General features: G+C 36.7%; 1 protein-coding gene across 1 annotated transcript in view; it reads right to left on the bottom strand.

The window, feature by feature from the left end:
* Positions 1-18,624, bottom strand: part of SCIN (scinderin) — a 54,550-nt gene that overhangs the window by 16,720 nt on the left and 19,206 nt on the right. Inside the window, exons 4-8 of the mRNA XM_005884838.2 lie at positions 13,537-13,686; positions 5,876-5,968; positions 3,090-3,222; positions 2,537-2,625; positions 1,010-1,225 (exon numbers count right to left, since the gene is read on the bottom strand). Of these exons, the coding sequence (XP_005884900.1) occupies positions 1,010-1,225; positions 2,537-2,625; positions 3,090-3,222; positions 5,876-5,968; positions 13,537-13,686 (681 nt within the window). The remainder of the gene's footprint in view (positions 1-1,009; positions 1,226-2,536; positions 2,626-3,089; positions 3,223-5,875; positions 5,969-13,536; positions 13,687-18,624) is intronic.

Here is an 18,624-nt window from a genome sequence, read left to right as displayed (position 1 = left end):
CAGAGAAACGGCAGCAAGGCCTGGCTAACCCAAGGGCCTGGAGGGAGCTGGGTTTCAGGAGCCCTGGGTGGCTTGGCAGGACATCTCAGAGATGCTGTGTTCTGACATGGGGCAGTATCCAGGACACATCTGCCACAGGGTTACATGGCTGTGCTCAGCTCCAGAAAAGAGCGTCTGAGCAGGAGATAGAGCCAGACCCAGAAGCTGTGAGCCCTCTGACAACAGTCATGAGGGGTACTGCTCCCTCTGTAGTTCCCACAACGCTGTACGGCGGCGTAGATTCCGATTCACATCTTTGAAAGGAAGAAAAGCAACTTCCTAAATCTCTTTACTATCTACTTTGGTTCAAGCACTGTGGTAAGTCCTAAGGATATAGAGAGAAAATATTCAATTCATGCCTTCAAGGAGGTAAGACATCACCCAGTTGTCATGAAGTTAGATGACTCAATAGTGGACTGAGTGTGAAGAGATTTCAGTTAGGAAAATTAATAGGATTTTTTTTTAGCATTTTTGTAAAAAGAATCAAGGAATCATTAATGAACTGATTCGAATGCTCTAAAAATATCTGATTTCATCACATAACACATGTCCAATTTGTTTTTGTGAATGCCTCTAATGTGCGAGGGAAGGACAAACTGATAGGTGTTGGTACATTCAGGGCAACACCCCCTCTGCAGACAACCCCAGTTCTGAGAGCCGGAGCAGTTCTGATTCAAGAAACAAGACAGGGTTCCATATCGGATCTAAGATGACATTTATGTGATCTTGCACAAATCACCTGACTTCTTGGAATCCCAACATCTGCTTTATAAAATGGAACTGAAGGTCAGATAACATCTCTTCTAGCTTCCAGTTCCCAGTTTAATTTCCAGTCTTGGACCATCTTTATTCATAAGTAAAATTCACATTTTACCAAGTGTTTATTTCCCTGAAGTTCTATTTCCACAGATCCTGGCATAAATGGGCTTGATGATATAAACAAACAAACCCACAAACAGAAGGTAAGTACCTGCACGTTGCCAGAGCCATCATCCACCATATTGTGCTGGGCGGCCATTTGTGGAGAACTGTGTAACTTTGAGGCATCAAATGGAATTTGTTTTACTTGGGCCACTTTCTCTGTGACATACACTTTCCCGAAGCCGTCACTCTGATCTTTATCTCTCCAGTCCTTAAAGAACTGTTTGAATATTGGTGTTTCACCTCCTTCTGGAAGAACTTGAATCTGAAATTTAAAATAATAATAAAAAATGAGAGACTGAAGGAAAACATTAATTTAGTAGTGAAGAAGAAAGTAAGGAAATGAAAAGATTGTCCTGGTTTTGGTGATGACAGAAGCAAACGTAGGAGCTGGGATCCTTGAATGACTGCAAAAGGGGAGGTTATTCTATATAATAAAAGCCTAATATGCTAAGTGCCTGACCGTTCATTCAACTGTTCGACCAGTCACTATGACGCGCATTGACCACCAGGGGACAGGCGCTCCAACTGGTAGGTTAGTTTGCTGCTGGGGTCCAGCTGATCGGGACTGGGAGAGACGGGCCAGACACACCCTGGAGCCCTCCTGTGGTCCCTCCCTGGCCCAAATAGTGCACCGGTGGGGTCCCTCGGCCTGGCCTGCCCCCTCTCACAATCCAGGACCCCTGGATTGTGGCCCCAACCCGAGGATGTCTGCAGGCCAGGCCAAGGGACCCCACCGGTGCACAAATCCATGCACCAGGCCTCTAGTAAATATAAAACTAAAACAATCCAACCTTTTTTCCTCATAATTGAAGTTATTGCCACTGAGTCTGGATATCTACAGTAAGAATAAAGTTCTTCCCTATGTTATCATGGCAGTCAAATACGTTTTTTTTCTACATTAAGGTCACAGCAGTCTGTGACCCAGAAGAAATGATCTCATGAATATACTAATGCCAGGACTCAGTTGGAGCATTGTCCTGTACACCAAAAGGTTGTGGGTTTGATTCCTGGTCAGAAAAAAAACCCATGCCTAGGTTGTGGGTTCAATCAGGGTGTGCATAGGAGGCAACCAATCGATGTTTCTCTCTCACATAGAGGTTCCTTTCTCTCTCTCTAAAAAAAATCAATAAACATGTCCTCAGGCGAGGATTTAAAAATAGAAGAGAAAAGACGAGTCTGAGAGATTCAGAAAGGAAGAATAAGAAGTGTCTAAGCTGATGTTGATGAAACCACCTATTAGTCCACATTTGCACAGCTTATTCTAGGGAATAACTGATAAGCGCTCTCAGTTAATTCAACTGTGGTTGACTGTTTTGACTTGAAGACTGTGGAGGAAATAGATGAACTATTATTTTCACTACACAGCTTCATGGGAGTGTTTTCTCCAGTTTCTGCAAAATTCCATCCTCCACACAAATAGAGTCTAGGGACATATGACACACCATTGCACACAAGGGAAGAATGACTTCACACCTATATATTACTGTAAATCAAATTCTTTCATGAGTTTTGTGGAGTTGTCATGAGCTCCCATGTTTAAATTTTTTTCTAGCCAGTTCATTTCTATACATACTTGGGTTTTGGTGGAATAGTTCATTTGATCTAGGAATAGTTCAGCTGTCTTCATTGCAGCCTTTCTTTCCCGGGGATTAGCATCTTTACCTAAATTACAAGATAAATTAAAGAAAGACAGAATTTTAGTGAGGGAAGATATTATATGATCAAGTAATGCTTGTGCACAAAGTAAACACAATTAGTTAATTTAAATATGACACTGAGAAAATGGCAAGAATTTTAATACATTCAATATATTTAACAATGTAGTAATGAACACTACACATAAAAAGAGATTCTGTTTATATTGTCCGAGTGCCTTTTTACCACCACCATCCCTGACAAATGATGATAATAGAAGAAAATGTGGCTTTGATGTCTGCAATTTATATGAGCTATTTATAGATCAGAAAGGTAGGGTGTTGTTTTTTTAAATCAGAAAAGATGCTTTCTTTACACTAATGGAGCTATTTATAGATCAGAAAGGTAGGGTGTTGTTTTTAATTCTTTACACTAATTAAGAAATATCTATAAATCTGAAGTGCAGCAACAAAGTCAATGGCCTCTCTCACCTTTCCATACGAAAATCTTTTTTGCAGCGCCATGGTCCAAAATAAAGCACTCCTCAGAAAGCAGCATGGCCATGGAGAAGGGGTTTTCCTCTGCCACCAGGGTCACCCTCATGGACCCACTGGCATCTGAAACCTAACAGAAAAACTATGATCTCATTTGGGGATGATAAAAATGTTCCAACATTAGATTATGGCAATAATTGCATGACTCTGCAAATGTAACAAAATCACCGAATGGTACACTTTAAATGGGTGAACTTTATGGTATGTAAAGTATACCTCAACCAAGCTGGGTTTTTTGTTTGTTTTTTATCTAAAGAAAATCATTTTATCCACTATAGTATTAAAAACAATAAAATAGCTAGGAATAGATTTAACCAAGGAAATGAGAAAATTATGCAATGAAAACGACAATACTTTGATGAAAGAAATTGTTTTAAAGAAAACAAACAAATAAGATCTGTGAGCCCAATTATACCCTCAAAGACTTTTTAAAAAGTTCTTTGGGATAAAAGAACTATTCATAAAAAGTTAAGTTTTGACACTGTATCTGAAACATCAAAAAATAATGGTGATAATAATAATGGCTATGGCTTGTTGAGATTTTCATATACTAGGCACCATGCTATGAATTTAACATGATTATTTCTGAATTTTTACAGCAATCTTTTCAGATAGATAATAATCTTACAGTCATTGTGCACATACAAAAAGCTGAAGCTTAAATATTTAATCAGCTAACATTTTCTGAGTGCCTACCAAATGCCAGGGATTGTTTTAAGGAAGGCATTGCTTCATTACAGTTTATCCTTATAGATTTTTTCCCTCAATATTGGCACTGTACAGTCGGCCTGGTGGTCAAATCCCTCTAGTTTTAACTACAACAATCAAGGCTTAACTAGAACAAGTCTGCGCACAAAGACCACTAGGGGGTGCACCAAGTGGGAGGAGGGGAGTTATGGGGGGGAAAAAAAGAGGAACAAATGTAACCTGAACAATAAAGATCCTTATAGATTTTTTCCCTCAATATTGGCACTGTAATTTAAGTATACTTTGTATTAGTTATCAAAGTAAATTTCCTCTGACACAAATTAATTATTAATCTAGATTCCTGAAGTTTGAAAATTGACTACACAACATTTTTTAAGTTGAAGGTGGACTTACAAAATTGAAAGTGATATTCATGCTCAGATTAGAAGTCACTGGTTTTCAAAGGTCAGCGTGTAGGCTACAATCACCTGGGTACTTGATAAAAATACAGATTCCAGGTCCCTCCCTAGCTCAGTGGCAGAGTTTTGCAGCACCATGATGGGGCTTAAATTCTGCATGTTTAAAAACCGCCCTTGGCTGACTCTACTGCCCCACTTTACTCAGCAATCCCAAATTAAAGTACTGCATTTTCAAGTGGACTTTATATTTTAGATGTATGCAATACATGATAAATCCACTAGAGGGAGGCATGATGCAGGATTAACATGTTCACATTGTAAAATATTTCTTTAGTCCACAATGCTGTCCAAGAGGGAGAATCATTTTATCTGATGATGCGAAATAAAAGATATTTGTTCAGCTGTTGAAAATAAGCAGCCACGAAGTCTTTAGATATTTCTGTGTGACTTATATTAAAATTATCAGTGTGCTTAGAAGAGGTAACAACATTTCCCTTTGCCATCAAGAGAGAAAGCAATCCACTTCCCCTTTACAAAAAGGAAGTTGTGATGCACAAGTTAGTATTTTGATCTTCACTTAAAAATCAGTGGTTCTGGGCTAGAAAGTCACTTAAAGAGCAACAAATGTAACTCCTTCCTCTAACAGATGAGAAAACTATTCAATTCTGTAAGGAGATGACAATCTGCTCCCAATCATGTGCTTAAGGAGTTATAAGGGGAGGGAACATGTGAGTGATCCCATTTGAACAGTCTCCTCAACTGGTATGTCATGTGGCTTTTGTTACCTTCATCAGCAATAAAATCATAAGATTATAGAGTTCGAAGGAACTGAGTAATCTTCTAACCTAATCTCTCTCTCTCCTTTTATCCAGATAAGAAAACGAAGACCCAGAATGGTCATGTCTTGCCCAAGGTCACCCAGCCCATCATGCACCACAGATGTGACTTGGAACTGGGTCTGCTAATCCCCAGGACAGGTCTGGTTTTCGCCCTGCTTCCTTCCAGCTGCTTGATTTGAGAGCTTTGCTCTCCTGTAACAAGGAAAGCCTTCACTATGGCTAAACAGGATATTTAAAATAAAGTGAAGATTTTATAGCTTATCCAGAGTTTATATGAGAAAGCTTACATAATATTTTTACTCCATGGAGGATACATTTTGTTAAATGTAATATATCAAAACACATTGCTGCAAACTAGTACAGTAACTGCAAATTTTTATTTTTAGAGCAATGAGTTCCCTTATTTGTTTTTAATAAAATAAGTAATGAAATTTTAATGAATATACTAACTAGCACAAACAATGGATTTTATCTACACATTTCTCTTTGAATATCAGTTTAGCAAAGTGTCCGTCCCCCCCCATCCAGTCCAGTAAAAACAACAGAACTCGCCCTGGCCGATGCTCAGTGGTTAGAGCATTGCCCTGAGAACTGAAGGATCTTGGGTTCAATTCCAGTCAAGGGCATGTCCCTTAGTTGTAGGCTCAATCCCCGCCCTTCTCATGTTGATGATTCTCTCTTTGTCTTTCCCTTCCCTTCCACTCTCTCTAGAAAATCAATATCCTTGGGTGAAGATTAACAAAAAACAAAAAACCCAGAACTCTAAAAGTGAACCCACCATATAGAGTTTAGCCATTTTCCTGTTAGTTATGTCTGCTATGGTGTCATCGTCATCATCTCCATGGCTAAGCACTGGCTTATTTCCTAAAACCTGGAAAAAAGTAAACAGATATAAGATAAAGACCTCTCATTAAAGAATGCAGAATTAAAAAAAAAAAGAAAAGAAAACATGTAGCATTTCTAAAGACATAGATTATAAAATATGTGCAATTAAAATGACCAGGCTCAAACATTTCTCAGCAATCATACTACACTGGCCTTTTCCCATGGGTCAAATCAATCAATTGCATTAAGTAAACAAACACTAAGTTTGCTAGTGATGGGAACTTCCAAGAAAATAAAATCCCAAATTTATAAGCTGAGGTGTCCATATTATTAAAAATTAGCAGGAATAGAAGCATGGAACAGACTGCTGAATCTCAGAGGGAAGGCAGGGGTGGTGGACAGGTGGGAAGAGATTAACCAAAGAACATGTATGCATATATGCATAACCCATGGACACAGACAATAGTATGGTGAAGGCCTAGGGTCGGAGGGGTCAATGGGAAAAAAACATCTGTAATACTTACAACAATAAAGATTTTTTAAAAATTAATTAAAATATGAGTTCTAAGTTCAGTTCTGCAACAGAATTACTTCTGTGACTTCTGCTTCTTGAAAAAGCAATCTATAGGTTTAATTAATTTATTATTACAAAAACTTGGTTCAAAATTACTATTTGAGGTAAGATACTATTATCATTATTGACATATTATTAGCTACATAAAGTGCAAGTTCTTGATGACCATATCATGCTTTGTTTTCTAATCTATCCTTGGCACTTACAAAAGTGCCTGGGGCATAGTAGATGCTTAATAATTTAGTTGTCAAATTAATATATTTATTTATTGTTGCATATATGATTCAATCCAAAAGTTCAAGCAACCCATTTCATAAAAAGTATACTTGAATCTGCTTTGAATTTCTGTACACTCAAATCACACACAAAAAATATCTCTATAAGAAATCCTGATTAATTTATTTATACAAATATCATAGAATATTAAGGACAAGAATAAAATGTAAATTTATTCTAAACAATGTGATTTTTATAACAATATTGATATAAATTTAAGTTTAGAACATGCACAAAAGGTATGAAATTCATTGTATTTTATATTCAATATTTCTTACAATATATTGTGTGAAATACAAACTGCTGAATGGCAATCGACAATAAAAATGTATACAAACCCTAATCCTTGCAGGAGTACAGGCACAGACTCGAGTTTAGAAATGCATTAAAGAATTTATTTCCTTTGGGAACAAGCCCATATTTTTGCTTATACAATGACCAATAAAATAATTTAGCCTAACTGGTGTGGCTCAGTGGTTGAGTATCAACCCAGGAACCAGGAGGTCACAGTTAGATTCCTGGTCAAGGTTCATGCCTGTGTTGCAGGCTTGATCCCCAGCATGGGGTGTGCAGGAGACAGCCGATTGATGAGACACTCTCTCTCCCTCTCCCTTCCTCTCTGAAATCAATAAAAATATACATATTTTAAAAAAATAAAATACTTTAATTATTATACATACTAAATTATTATAGTATAGTTTTTCTTTTTTGCTAAAAGTAAGATTAAGCCAAAAATTAAAGCACTTGCAATTAAAAGTTTTACTTTGGTAGAAGTATGTATATCTTTGAAGAGCAGTGACAGGTCTCCTCGTGTACCTTTTTGTAACTCTGCTCTAACCAAGACAGGAGAATTTGGAATCAATAGTCTGTGTTAAGGACATAGCTAATACCAGTAAGTCTCTCAGGGGGCCAAGTGACTCTGAGACTTGAGGCATTCCCTAGCTTTTCATTTTCAGGCAGCAATTCCCATATCAGCCGGGGATCTTAATTAGCCTCTCAAAGGACTCTGGCTTAGTTGGGAATTGAACCCAATGGATTTACCAGAAACAGGTTTACTAGTAACTCCATGGGTAGGGGGATATTGTTAGGTAACCCTAAGGAAGAGTCTGTTCAACCAAACACCTCAGTGGGGAACACAAATGAGTTTCCACCACATTGCCCAGCCCTTAAGGGTCCTGCCTAGAAAGAGGAAAATTAAATGTGCCCATTTCATCAACTACCCCATACACTGTGATCTTTGAAATAAGTTGCAAATACAGCTTTCCTTTTTTTCTCTGCAGATTGGGTAAAGCCGAAATTTAAAACACTCATTTAAGGTTTCTCAAGTGACCAGTATTTGACTCATGCAATCCTTTGTGAGGGAAAGAACATATTTTGACAATTTGAAGAGGAAAGGAAACAGAGAAGCCTTATCTGAGGATGTTCCATAAAAATTTCACCTATTGTTCTAGCCAAGACCTGTCACTCAAATGTGGAGCCCTCCTTTCCGTTAATGATATTCTGTAAGTTTCCACTTAAAAGTATCACCACCTTCTAACATGAACTGAACTGACCCTTCCACAAGACACCATTCTCAGCTCACCATTGGTGCCAGCGACTCTCCAGTCTCCCATCCACCCGAACTGAAAATCACGTGGTCAGTTATGACTACTTGCTGCCTCCACTTTGAATCTTCTGCCCACTTATCGTTAAATTCCGCTTTTTTATGATAATGTTTAGAGTCACTGATTCCTTAATTCCCACCCTAGTGAAGTCCCTCATCGCCCGTGTCATGGGTTATACCTACTGCTGTCAACTCCCGCCTGCCTCGGTCTCCCCTCGTCTTTCCATCTATTCTGGACACTGGCCTTTTATTTCACTTTACTCCTATATTTCAAGACTAGGACTTCTAAATAAAGATTTATATCTCGAACAGTGGCCTTCAAGTTCAGTGTTCAAGCAACATCTGGGTAACCTGATAATATACAGATTCTCAACAGCCAGCAACTAAGTAACAGGCAGGGGTGAAGCCGAGGAATCTGTACTCTGGATCATTCTGAATCGAATGCTTCCTGACAGAGCATAACTCCTACGTCTGGCTTCCGAAGCCCTCCCAGAGCTGGATGTTACCACCCTGCCTTGCTTCTCAGCGTCTCTACCAAACACCATCTCCAACCAGGCTGATGTTCTCGGTGTTCCTTAAGGGAGCCTTGAACTTTCCTTCCCCGGGGCCTCACCTAACACCGCGTGTAACTTCTGCCTGGGCTGACTGGGTGTGGCCGAAGCATGACTGAGCAATAAATTCTTTGGTTGGTTCAGCTAATTACAAGCCGCACAGTCATAGTTACCACTTACTAAATGTCTACTGAGTCACACATTGTAGCAAGAGCTTCAGTCACATGTCATTTCATCCCTGTACAAGCCCCCAGCCTCCACTGCTCTCTATGGAAAATGAGACATCACCTTCTTCTTATCTTCATCGTTTTAGTGTGCCTTCTGCTTCTATTTTTCACTGAAAACAAAGTAAGTTCTCAGGTTCTGTGAGCTAACATTTTAATTACTCAGTAATTCTTATGTCTTATTTCCTTTCCCTAAATGAAAAAAAAAATCAATAGTTTGCAAGCATATGGTAAATAGAAATAAATTGTAAACGGGAAGAATAGTCTTGTTGTTAAGGTGTTTTTACTTGTGTTAAGACAAGTAAATATTTGCTAGTAGGGAAGATTAAATATTTGTTAAACTAACAGGGAAATAAAAGCACAGGTGATTCTCAGGAGAGCTGCGACCTCACTTAGCCAGCTCAGTGTTATAGTAACATCAACATATTTGAGATTGGATTTAGAGGGTACAACTCACACTAAAGTTAACTCATAAATTATTATTATATGGGAAGCTAATTCACAAGTTACTCTCATATGGAAAGGTAACTTACACGTTATTATAACATCGATAGCTAGCTCACAAGTTATTAAAATACATAAGCCAGAATGCCAACAAATTTAGCCAGAACAGTTGTTCTCACTGGTTGCCCATTGGAGCCATCTGGGGAGTAAAGCCTACAAAAGTCTGGACCTGAGCCTGAGATTCGGATAGAAACTCAGCATTTGCTTTTTATTTTTTATTTTTATTTTTTAAAATATATTTTTATTGATTTCAGAGAGGAAGGAAGAGGGAGAGAGACAGAAACATCAATGATGAGAGAGAATCATTGACAGGCTGCCTCTTGCACGCCCCCTACTAGGAATCAAGCCCACAACCCTGGCATGTGCCCTTGACCAGAATCAAACCCTGGACCCTTCAGTCCACAGGCCAATGATCTATCCACTGAGCCAAACCAGTTAGGGCAGCACTGTGTTTTTTTAAAGCCCTCCGGCCCTGGTTCAGTGATAAATTCAAGTGTTCGGTGGTATCAGCTTTGTTTTAACCTGGTTCATCTTAACCAACAGGACAGGTCTGCCAAGCATTTCTGATGTCCACGTAGCTTCTCAAGGACCTTCTCGCCTGGACAATTTCCATGGTCTTTGGTGGTCTGAGAGCTGCCCCGCAGCAAATCTCAGGTAAAGATTTTAGGCCATTTACCTTTTCTGGGGCTCATTAGACCTTTTTCTGTAAGACCTCATGCCCATTTGAACATTTCTACCTGGTCAGTGTTGGAATGGACACTTCTGCCATTTGCCTTTGGGATTCCTAATTTCTATGCTTTACAATGAGCATCTCCCCTCCTCTTTCTGACAATCCCTTCATTTGGTAGGCTTAGGCAATCTGCGCTGGGTGGACCCACCACTAAGAGACTCTCTGACCTTGTTCCCACATTTAAAATGGTATAACAATCAATTTCACTCACAATTATCTGTATCTTTATATCTATATCCATCTATATCTATATCTATCTATATCTATATCTATATCTATATCTATATCTATATCTATATCTATATCTATATCTATATCTATATCTATATCTATATCTATATCTATATCTATATCTATATCTATATCTATATCTATATCTATATCTATATCTATATCTATATCTATATCTATATCTATCTCCAAAACAATGTAACTGAAAATTGTGATGCACCGGATACCCTTACAAACATAATACCACTTTTTCATTTGCCCAAGTACTATCAATATAACCCAGTTCCACAACAGTGTGATTCTTTGCTCTGAAAAAAAAACACAGGACTTAGAAGCACCATGCAGATGGCCTTGATTTAGAGAGTTCTTTCCAACATGTGAACACATTTCCTCCTGATAGTAAACAAATATTAATTACAAAACCGATACTAAGGAATTGTGAGTTGTTGACTCTTGAAGAGTCAACTTTTAATATCAGGGCTAGGCTCCTTCTTAGCACAAGATGTACATGTAAAGTGATATAAAATTAATATCACTGTTAATTATTATTACGTGTTGTAAAAACTAACCTACATAGTGAATGTCAAAGAATTGTGAATCACTGAATTGTAGAGATCTGGCCCTTTGATATCTGAGTTTTGGCTAATTCTTAGCACAAGGGATAAGAAGAAAGTGATCTCAATTGCAGAAAGAAAATATAGTCTTAATGTTAGATTTTTTAAATTATATATTATCGCTAATACTATAACAAGCATGAGGGGCAATATAAATGGAAAGATTAGAAACCTGCATTCTGGTTTGATATTTATGTTAGTTTATCAAGTCAGATATAGACTGTGTGGGGGCAAAGATCCACCCTTTCATACAGTCCATCTGTCTCATACATGGATTATTCTATTTATAGGTCCTATCACTATTACCTCACTCCATCTGCAAACCAAAAGAAAATGTACCTCATTCAGAAATGATTGCCAAGTGGTGTTAATTTGGACTGATCATGTAAAAGTGACATCTTATCAGTAAGGTCACAGTCTTCATGTTGAACTTTGGTGTGACAAAGTGAAAGACTATTTGAAATATTATTTTATTACAGCAAATGGTTAACTACACAGTTAGTATACTTCTCAGGGTTCTTCATAATATTTCAACTTCCCCCGCTGGATGAATTGATGAGGAACAAAATGGGTATCTGAATTAAATACTAGAAATCCAAACAAAAGATTCATTAAAATAAACAACAAATGAATTCTGCCTTGAACCGTGCCTGGCACATAGTAAGCTATCAATAAATAGTAGACAGAAATAGCTAGAGTAGCTATATAGTGCTCTTGAAAGGATATAACCTTGCAGCATGCGCTACTTGTCACTATGATTCTTTGGATTGGGGTGCATGCTAAGTGCCATTGCCTTAAAGTAAAATGAAGAAACTAATTTAAATATGATACAACAGAGAGAAAGAAAGGAAAATTTTTGGAGCTCTTTAACTTATTAAAAATATTTGACTGGTAAACTTATAAAGGGACCTCTTTTCGTATGGCTCTCATAATGTTATTTCAATTAGATAACAACTACTGATGAAAATCTCCAATGTGCCCGGTATCATGCTACATGAATAGGAAATTTCAAAATATTTAACACATTGTTAAATTCCCCAAGAATTTACAAAAAGACACTGGAAAATAAAGGAGAGGTAAATAAGAAAGCTAAACCACTTGGACAGCACACAAAAAGCAGCCTGCTTTTCTGACAATACGGTTTCTGTTGTCTCTGAGTATTAAGCTGAAAGGGACCATAGAAGCCACTATGTCTAATCCCTCATTTTACAAAAGAGGAACCAAAGACAATGGGAGGTTGAAGGACTTGCTCGGGACTTAAGATGACCATGGAAAAGCTTAGTCTGAGAGTTAATGCAACACTGCTTCCACCACCCTCTGTAAGGACAAATCCTGTTCCTGGGTCCATTTCTATCAAAGAATAGCTTTGAAACTACTGAAACAAGAGGTTATAATCAATTTAAAATACATTTTATATATAGATTTTTGCTTCCAAATATGAGAATTAGAAGACTTAAGTGGTCATTAGATGTCTAGAACAAAAAGAATATTAAAGATCAATTTGTTTTGAATAGCTTTCAAGGTCTAACTTATTAGCAATGTCGTTCTGACTATTGGAAATCCAAGTAAGCCTTCCCAAATTTTATTTTTTTAGATGGCCTTTTTTTCTGATCATAAACGGAATATACAATTATTATAAAAAGGAATATACAATTATTATATAATAAGTTTGAAAATACAAGGGCAAATGAAGAAAATATCAAGCAGCCATATCCAAACAAAGTCAAAGATAATATTGGTATCATTAGTAATATTTCAGCAGATTTCTTTTAAATATATGTATATGTGATTACATAGCTATAATAGAAGCTTACATATTAAGATAACATATATAAAATTTTATACCCTGCCATTTCTCTTAGCATTAGACCATGAGCATCTTCTCATTGTATCAAAATTATTTCCAAAACATCATTAATGTGAAAATCTGTGTTTAGTGGTTATTAAAATAATTAGTTATAATTGATAATTATAATCAATACAATTATCTCATATCATTTTTTCTTCAAAAATATATTTTCATAGTCAAACTCAAAAGTATTACCTATCTATTTATCTTTAACTATCACAGGAGATTGGGTCAAGGCTTCCTTTGATAGTCATGTCAACAGTGAGAGAAAAGTCTTGATGTTCTGCTTTCCCGGTGCCATAACTTGGATAACTCTATCTCCTCTTACCTAATCTGATCCTAAGTAGTAGAGAATCTGTTAAAACTAATACACATACACATACACATACACACACACCTTGTCCCACATGCTTGCCTTAAAAGTAGTAACCTTGCAAACACAACCTAAGTCACAATACCTTTATAAGCTCTGATGGCTCATTTCCTTCTTCCACCACAATTAGTTGAGATCTTCCGTTTCTTTCATTGTCCCGAATGCCAATGGCCACCTGGCTGGCCTTCAGGCGCTCATATTTGTTGCATGACGAACCACACCACTGGTAAATTTCCTAAAAGAAAGAGACAGATCTTTTTACCTCAGTGACATGTGGAGAACATTCAGACCTATTGTAATACACATTGTGATTAACTACAAAAAAGTATCCTATATAATAAAAGGCTAATATGCAAATAGACCAAACGGCGGAACAACCGGAACCCTAACCCTAACCCTGATCGCTCGGTGCTGTCAGCGGGTGCAAGGGGCAGTTGCCGGCCCCATTACCTTTGAGGGCTTCTACACCTCCCCATGCTCCTAAGAGGCAATTGGGGCAGCAGCCGCCACTTGCACCCACTGACGGTGCCCGCCCGCTCACACCCGCTGCTGGCACCAGCCCCAATCACTCCACACCATCAGCAGATGTGAGCAGGGCCAGTGCCATCAGCATGTGGGAGCAGTGGTGGCAGGGCGGGCCTGCAGGTAGACAGGGGACCAGGGGCCATCGTGGGAGGGGCTGGGCGGGGGTGCGCAAGAAGGGCCGAGACCAGCCCCTGTGCCCACAGCAGCCTCGTAGCCCACAGTTCCTTTCAAGGTGCACAAATTCGTGCACTGGGCCCCTAGTAAAAAATAAAATTAAAAATATATAAGGTCACAGGTGTTTTATTATAAAGTTGTGCATCTGAAATTTATATAATGTTATTAACCAATGTTATTCCAGTAATTTAATAATAAAGATTTTTAAATGATCTGTTGTTGAGGTATACATGATTTCATATATTTAATTTATACCTTATTCTGTATTCTGTTGCTCTCAGAATTATAAATTAAGCATTTTTATTTTATTTTTAAAAATATGGTTTTTATTGATTTCAGAGCGGAAGGGAAAGGGAGAGAGAGATAGAAACATCAATGATGAGAGGGCATCATTTATTGGCTGCCTCTTGCATGCCCCCTACTGGGGATTGAGCACACAACCCAGGCATGTGCCCTTGACCAGAATTGAACCTGGGACCCTTCAGTCTGCAGGCTGACACTCTATCCACTGAGCCAAATCGGCCAGGGCAAATTAAGCATTTTTTTAAACATGGAAAATATAAACATATATCTCACCATTCTTTGCATAAGTACAATTTATGAAAGTAAACTTATATAGATTTCATAAATTTAAAATAATATATGTACTATATTTCAGAAGGATTGTCAAGAATCTGTTATAGTAATATGCTCTTGATGGTTATAAAAACTGATATAACACTTTTGTAAAGCAATTGAACAATTCTTATCAAGAGCCATGAAAATGTTAAAACTTTTGGCCCAGTAATATCACTATCTAAAATTTATGTTAATAAATTATTCATAAAGAGAAAAAAAACCCACATATACAAAGGTTTTCATTGCTATGTGATTGTATTAGTGAGGCATTAGAAAGACATTGCATGTTCAATAATAGGATAAAACTTACATAAATTATGACACAGAAAAAATACTTGATATCTATTTAGAAACAGCTTGATATACTATAAATTAAGTATATTATATTAGCTGACATTTATATTAAAATATATATTTTAGTCTTGGATACAGTGTTCAAAAGCTATACAGACACAAGTGTGAAATAAAAATAAAGTATCATTTTCTCCATTGAATGTGGTTTAACTAAAATATGGAAGAGAAGTTTAATAGTACCTCTCAGCCTGGTGGGGCGTGGGAATGGGCATTATCACATACTATGTGGGTGATATTAACTGACACAGGTTTTTTTTGAGAGCAGTTTGGCATCATATCAAAAAATATGTGCTTTTGGATCAGAAAATTTCACTCCTAAGAATCTATTCTATAGCAGTCAAACATGGGATACAAAAAAACAAAGAAACACACAAAACAAAACTTCCCATCCATGGAAAGATGGCTATATAAATATATTACATGGATACTGGAGACTAGACTTCAGTGGTTAAACATTGAGGAAAATGTTTCAATACTGACGTAGAAAATTATCCAAGGTATATCATCAAGGATAAAATAAAGCCCTAGAATAATATAGTTCCAATCAAGTAGAAACAGAAACATAATCTCTGTTTCTGTGTTTGCAGAAAAAGATTTTTAAATAAAAGACACAGTTTTAATACAAAGGGAGAATCATATAAATGCAGAAAGAAAGCCTTCAATTTTTATAGTAGCTAAGTCAGTGTATTTTTCCTTTTTTAAAAAATGTCACATTTATTAGGTGCCTAATATGAGCTAGACGTTGGGGATAGAGAGATGAAAGTGGGAAAATGAGGAAAAATTGACATGCAGACAATTAGTGCTAATAATATATTTGTACTACATTTGGTTTTCAAAAGTTTCCACACATATTTCATCTAGTCAGTCTTGGAGAGGGGGTTAGCATAGTGATAAGTGTCAAGGAGACAGACGTTGGTGGCCACTTATTGGCTATGTGACTTTATGTTTGCAATTTTTAATAAATTAATAACAGCAAAACAACATAGTGCCCATGATTCTAAGGCATTGGCTCTTTTCTCTGGCTATAAGACATTTCTAGTCCAGAGTCATTTCTTTATTCAAAAATAGTTTACTGCTTGCCTGAAATGAGAGAGAGAGAGAGAGAGAGAGAAACTATAAGCCCCCAACGAGGATTGAACCCTCAACCCAGGTATGTGCCCTGACTAGGAACTGAGCCCGCAACCTTTTGGTGTATAGGATGATGCTCCAACCAAGCCACGCAGCTGTGACAGCCTCTGTTAGTTTTTTATTAGTGTATAAAAGTGGGTCCAATTTCTGAATATTTATTTTGTATCTGCTACTTTACTCAATTTATCAGTTCTAATAGTTTTTTGGATGGAATCTTTGGAATTCTCTCTAAATAGTATCATTTCATTTGCAAATAATGCCAGTTTTACTTCTTCCTTTTCTATTTGTGCCATTTATTTTTTTTTTATTTAGTTGTCTGATTGCTGTGGGTAGGAAGGAAGATGATTTTTGAAAATACAGATACCTGAGCCCTACCCTTAGGTAATCTCAGGTGTGTTTCTTGAACCCTCCCCAAGTGATTTTAGCATTCACCCAGGGCTGAGAACCCCTGCTGGTACCCTGAGCACCTTGCACGGAGCACAAATTACAGGGAGCCTGTAACATCTAATTATCTAATGCAGCCATGCCAGCTACTCTCCTGAGTACGTACAGGCTCTTAGCTCTGATTTCTTTGCTACCTCATTCCATGTGATTTTGCAAATGATTTTCTTCTCAGCAGGTTTGAGAAAGCAAATTTCTAATATTTACACTTCAGTGAAATTCAGCAGGTAGATCCGAAGTTAGCTTTCTAAATTTCTCAGGCTTACTAGCAACTTTCATTACTGAGTTGCTTTGTGTTTATACAACCATCTAACACAGGTTTGTCCTCCCTACCTTAGTCATATAATGACCTCTCCCCTACTTCAAAGAGATTATATAAAATCATACAAAATTTTATTAGCAACTGCAAGGCATTATTGAAGCTTGAGAAATGTGTTTAAAAGTGAATTGTAGATAATGATAATTTTACAAACATAATTATCATTTAATGTTGAATTTTACAATATCCTATGGATCCCAAAATATTTTGTATTTATTACTTTTGGTTGGGAGTTTTTATGTGCAGTATTGATTCACAGAGAAATTTAGTTGTACTAAATATTCCTCATCATTTCTTAGAGACTATAATTTTGACCTTTAAAATAGCAAAAACAGGCCTATGAAATACCCATAAAAATAATAAAACTTTAAGAGTGAAGTTTTCTCTTTAACTCAAAGATGACTGAATCACTAAAAAAAGTGTTATAGAACATTTCCTATTGAGCACAAAAATGAATGTTCTCTGTTATGCTTACACCTTACTCTGTGCTCCTATTTTTATAAATGTGACATCTTATTTACTAGACTTAATTTTCAATGGTTAATTCTGACAAGAAATGCAATAAAATATGGATTCTAATTATATACTGCTAAAAGCCGGAACTGGTTAAATAGTCATATTAATTAAAACACCCTTTTCATTTAATGCTAATTAATTTTTATGCAAATACAGTTCATTCGATTATGGCAGCAGCACCTATAAATGTGCTTTAAAATCTAAAACAATTTTAGCAACTCAGTAATTTATATTCCACTATGTGTGGATAATGTGTTTAGTACATTTCATTTTAACAGAGCTCTACTGTGCTGAAATACATGTGTAGTACTATTAATAAACCGTACCGCTCAACACTACTCTATTTAGAGGTAGTTGGTTAAGACTACTTCACCACTGTGCACAAGGAAGCTTTGTACTCCACTGGCACCGTACTTGAAGAATTTTCTTTTTATAATTCCAGGAGTGGGCTGCAAAAAATAAATTCTGCATAGAGCTAAGAACTATCTAAACTGATGAGATAGGTGGATCTGTATTATTACAAAAATGTTTTCATTACAACTTAAATTGTTTTATTTATAATATTTGGCTGGGATTTAGAAGAAATGCCTTTTTCATAAACCTGATTTAAGCATACTAGACCTGAAAAACTATAATGCAAACATGGTTTCAGAGGCAACTATTTACCTTCTAAGATCCTAAAGACTTTAACAACTCAACATTAAATGTTATATTTCTTTGGATAAGTGACATATAAACTTCCTGTAAACATGAAATATCCACTCAATTCAGAATGAAGTTCACTTAAATTCTGGCCAAAATGTGTTGATGTACATCTAGCCCATGAACACTATCTAGTAGAAGTTTATTGAACTATGTAGTTAACTCTTAATATACAAACTTTTAACGGAAACAAAATTGCTCTGGGTTATTAGAAAAGGAAGAAATAGAGAGTAAAGACAATATCTGTTACTGGCAATTAATTTGGCCCACTAGTAACAAGAAAAAAAAAAGCAAGTGAGTGATATTTATAGAAACAACCATATTGGGGGTAAATTAGAAGTTTCTAAAATTTCCTGTAAACTATGTAGTCAGGGTTAACCAGTAAAACACCAAAGT

This window comes from Myotis brandtii, unplaced genomic scaffold, assembly GCF_000412655.1.
Source record: "Myotis brandtii unplaced genomic scaffold, ASM41265v1 scaffold863, whole genome shotgun sequence".
NCBI classification, from domain to species: domain Eukaryota; kingdom Metazoa; phylum Chordata; class Mammalia; order Chiroptera; family Vespertilionidae; genus Myotis; species Myotis brandtii.
Note: the sequence above shows the minus strand (reverse complement) of the source record. Positions and strands in the feature narration are given on the sequence as shown.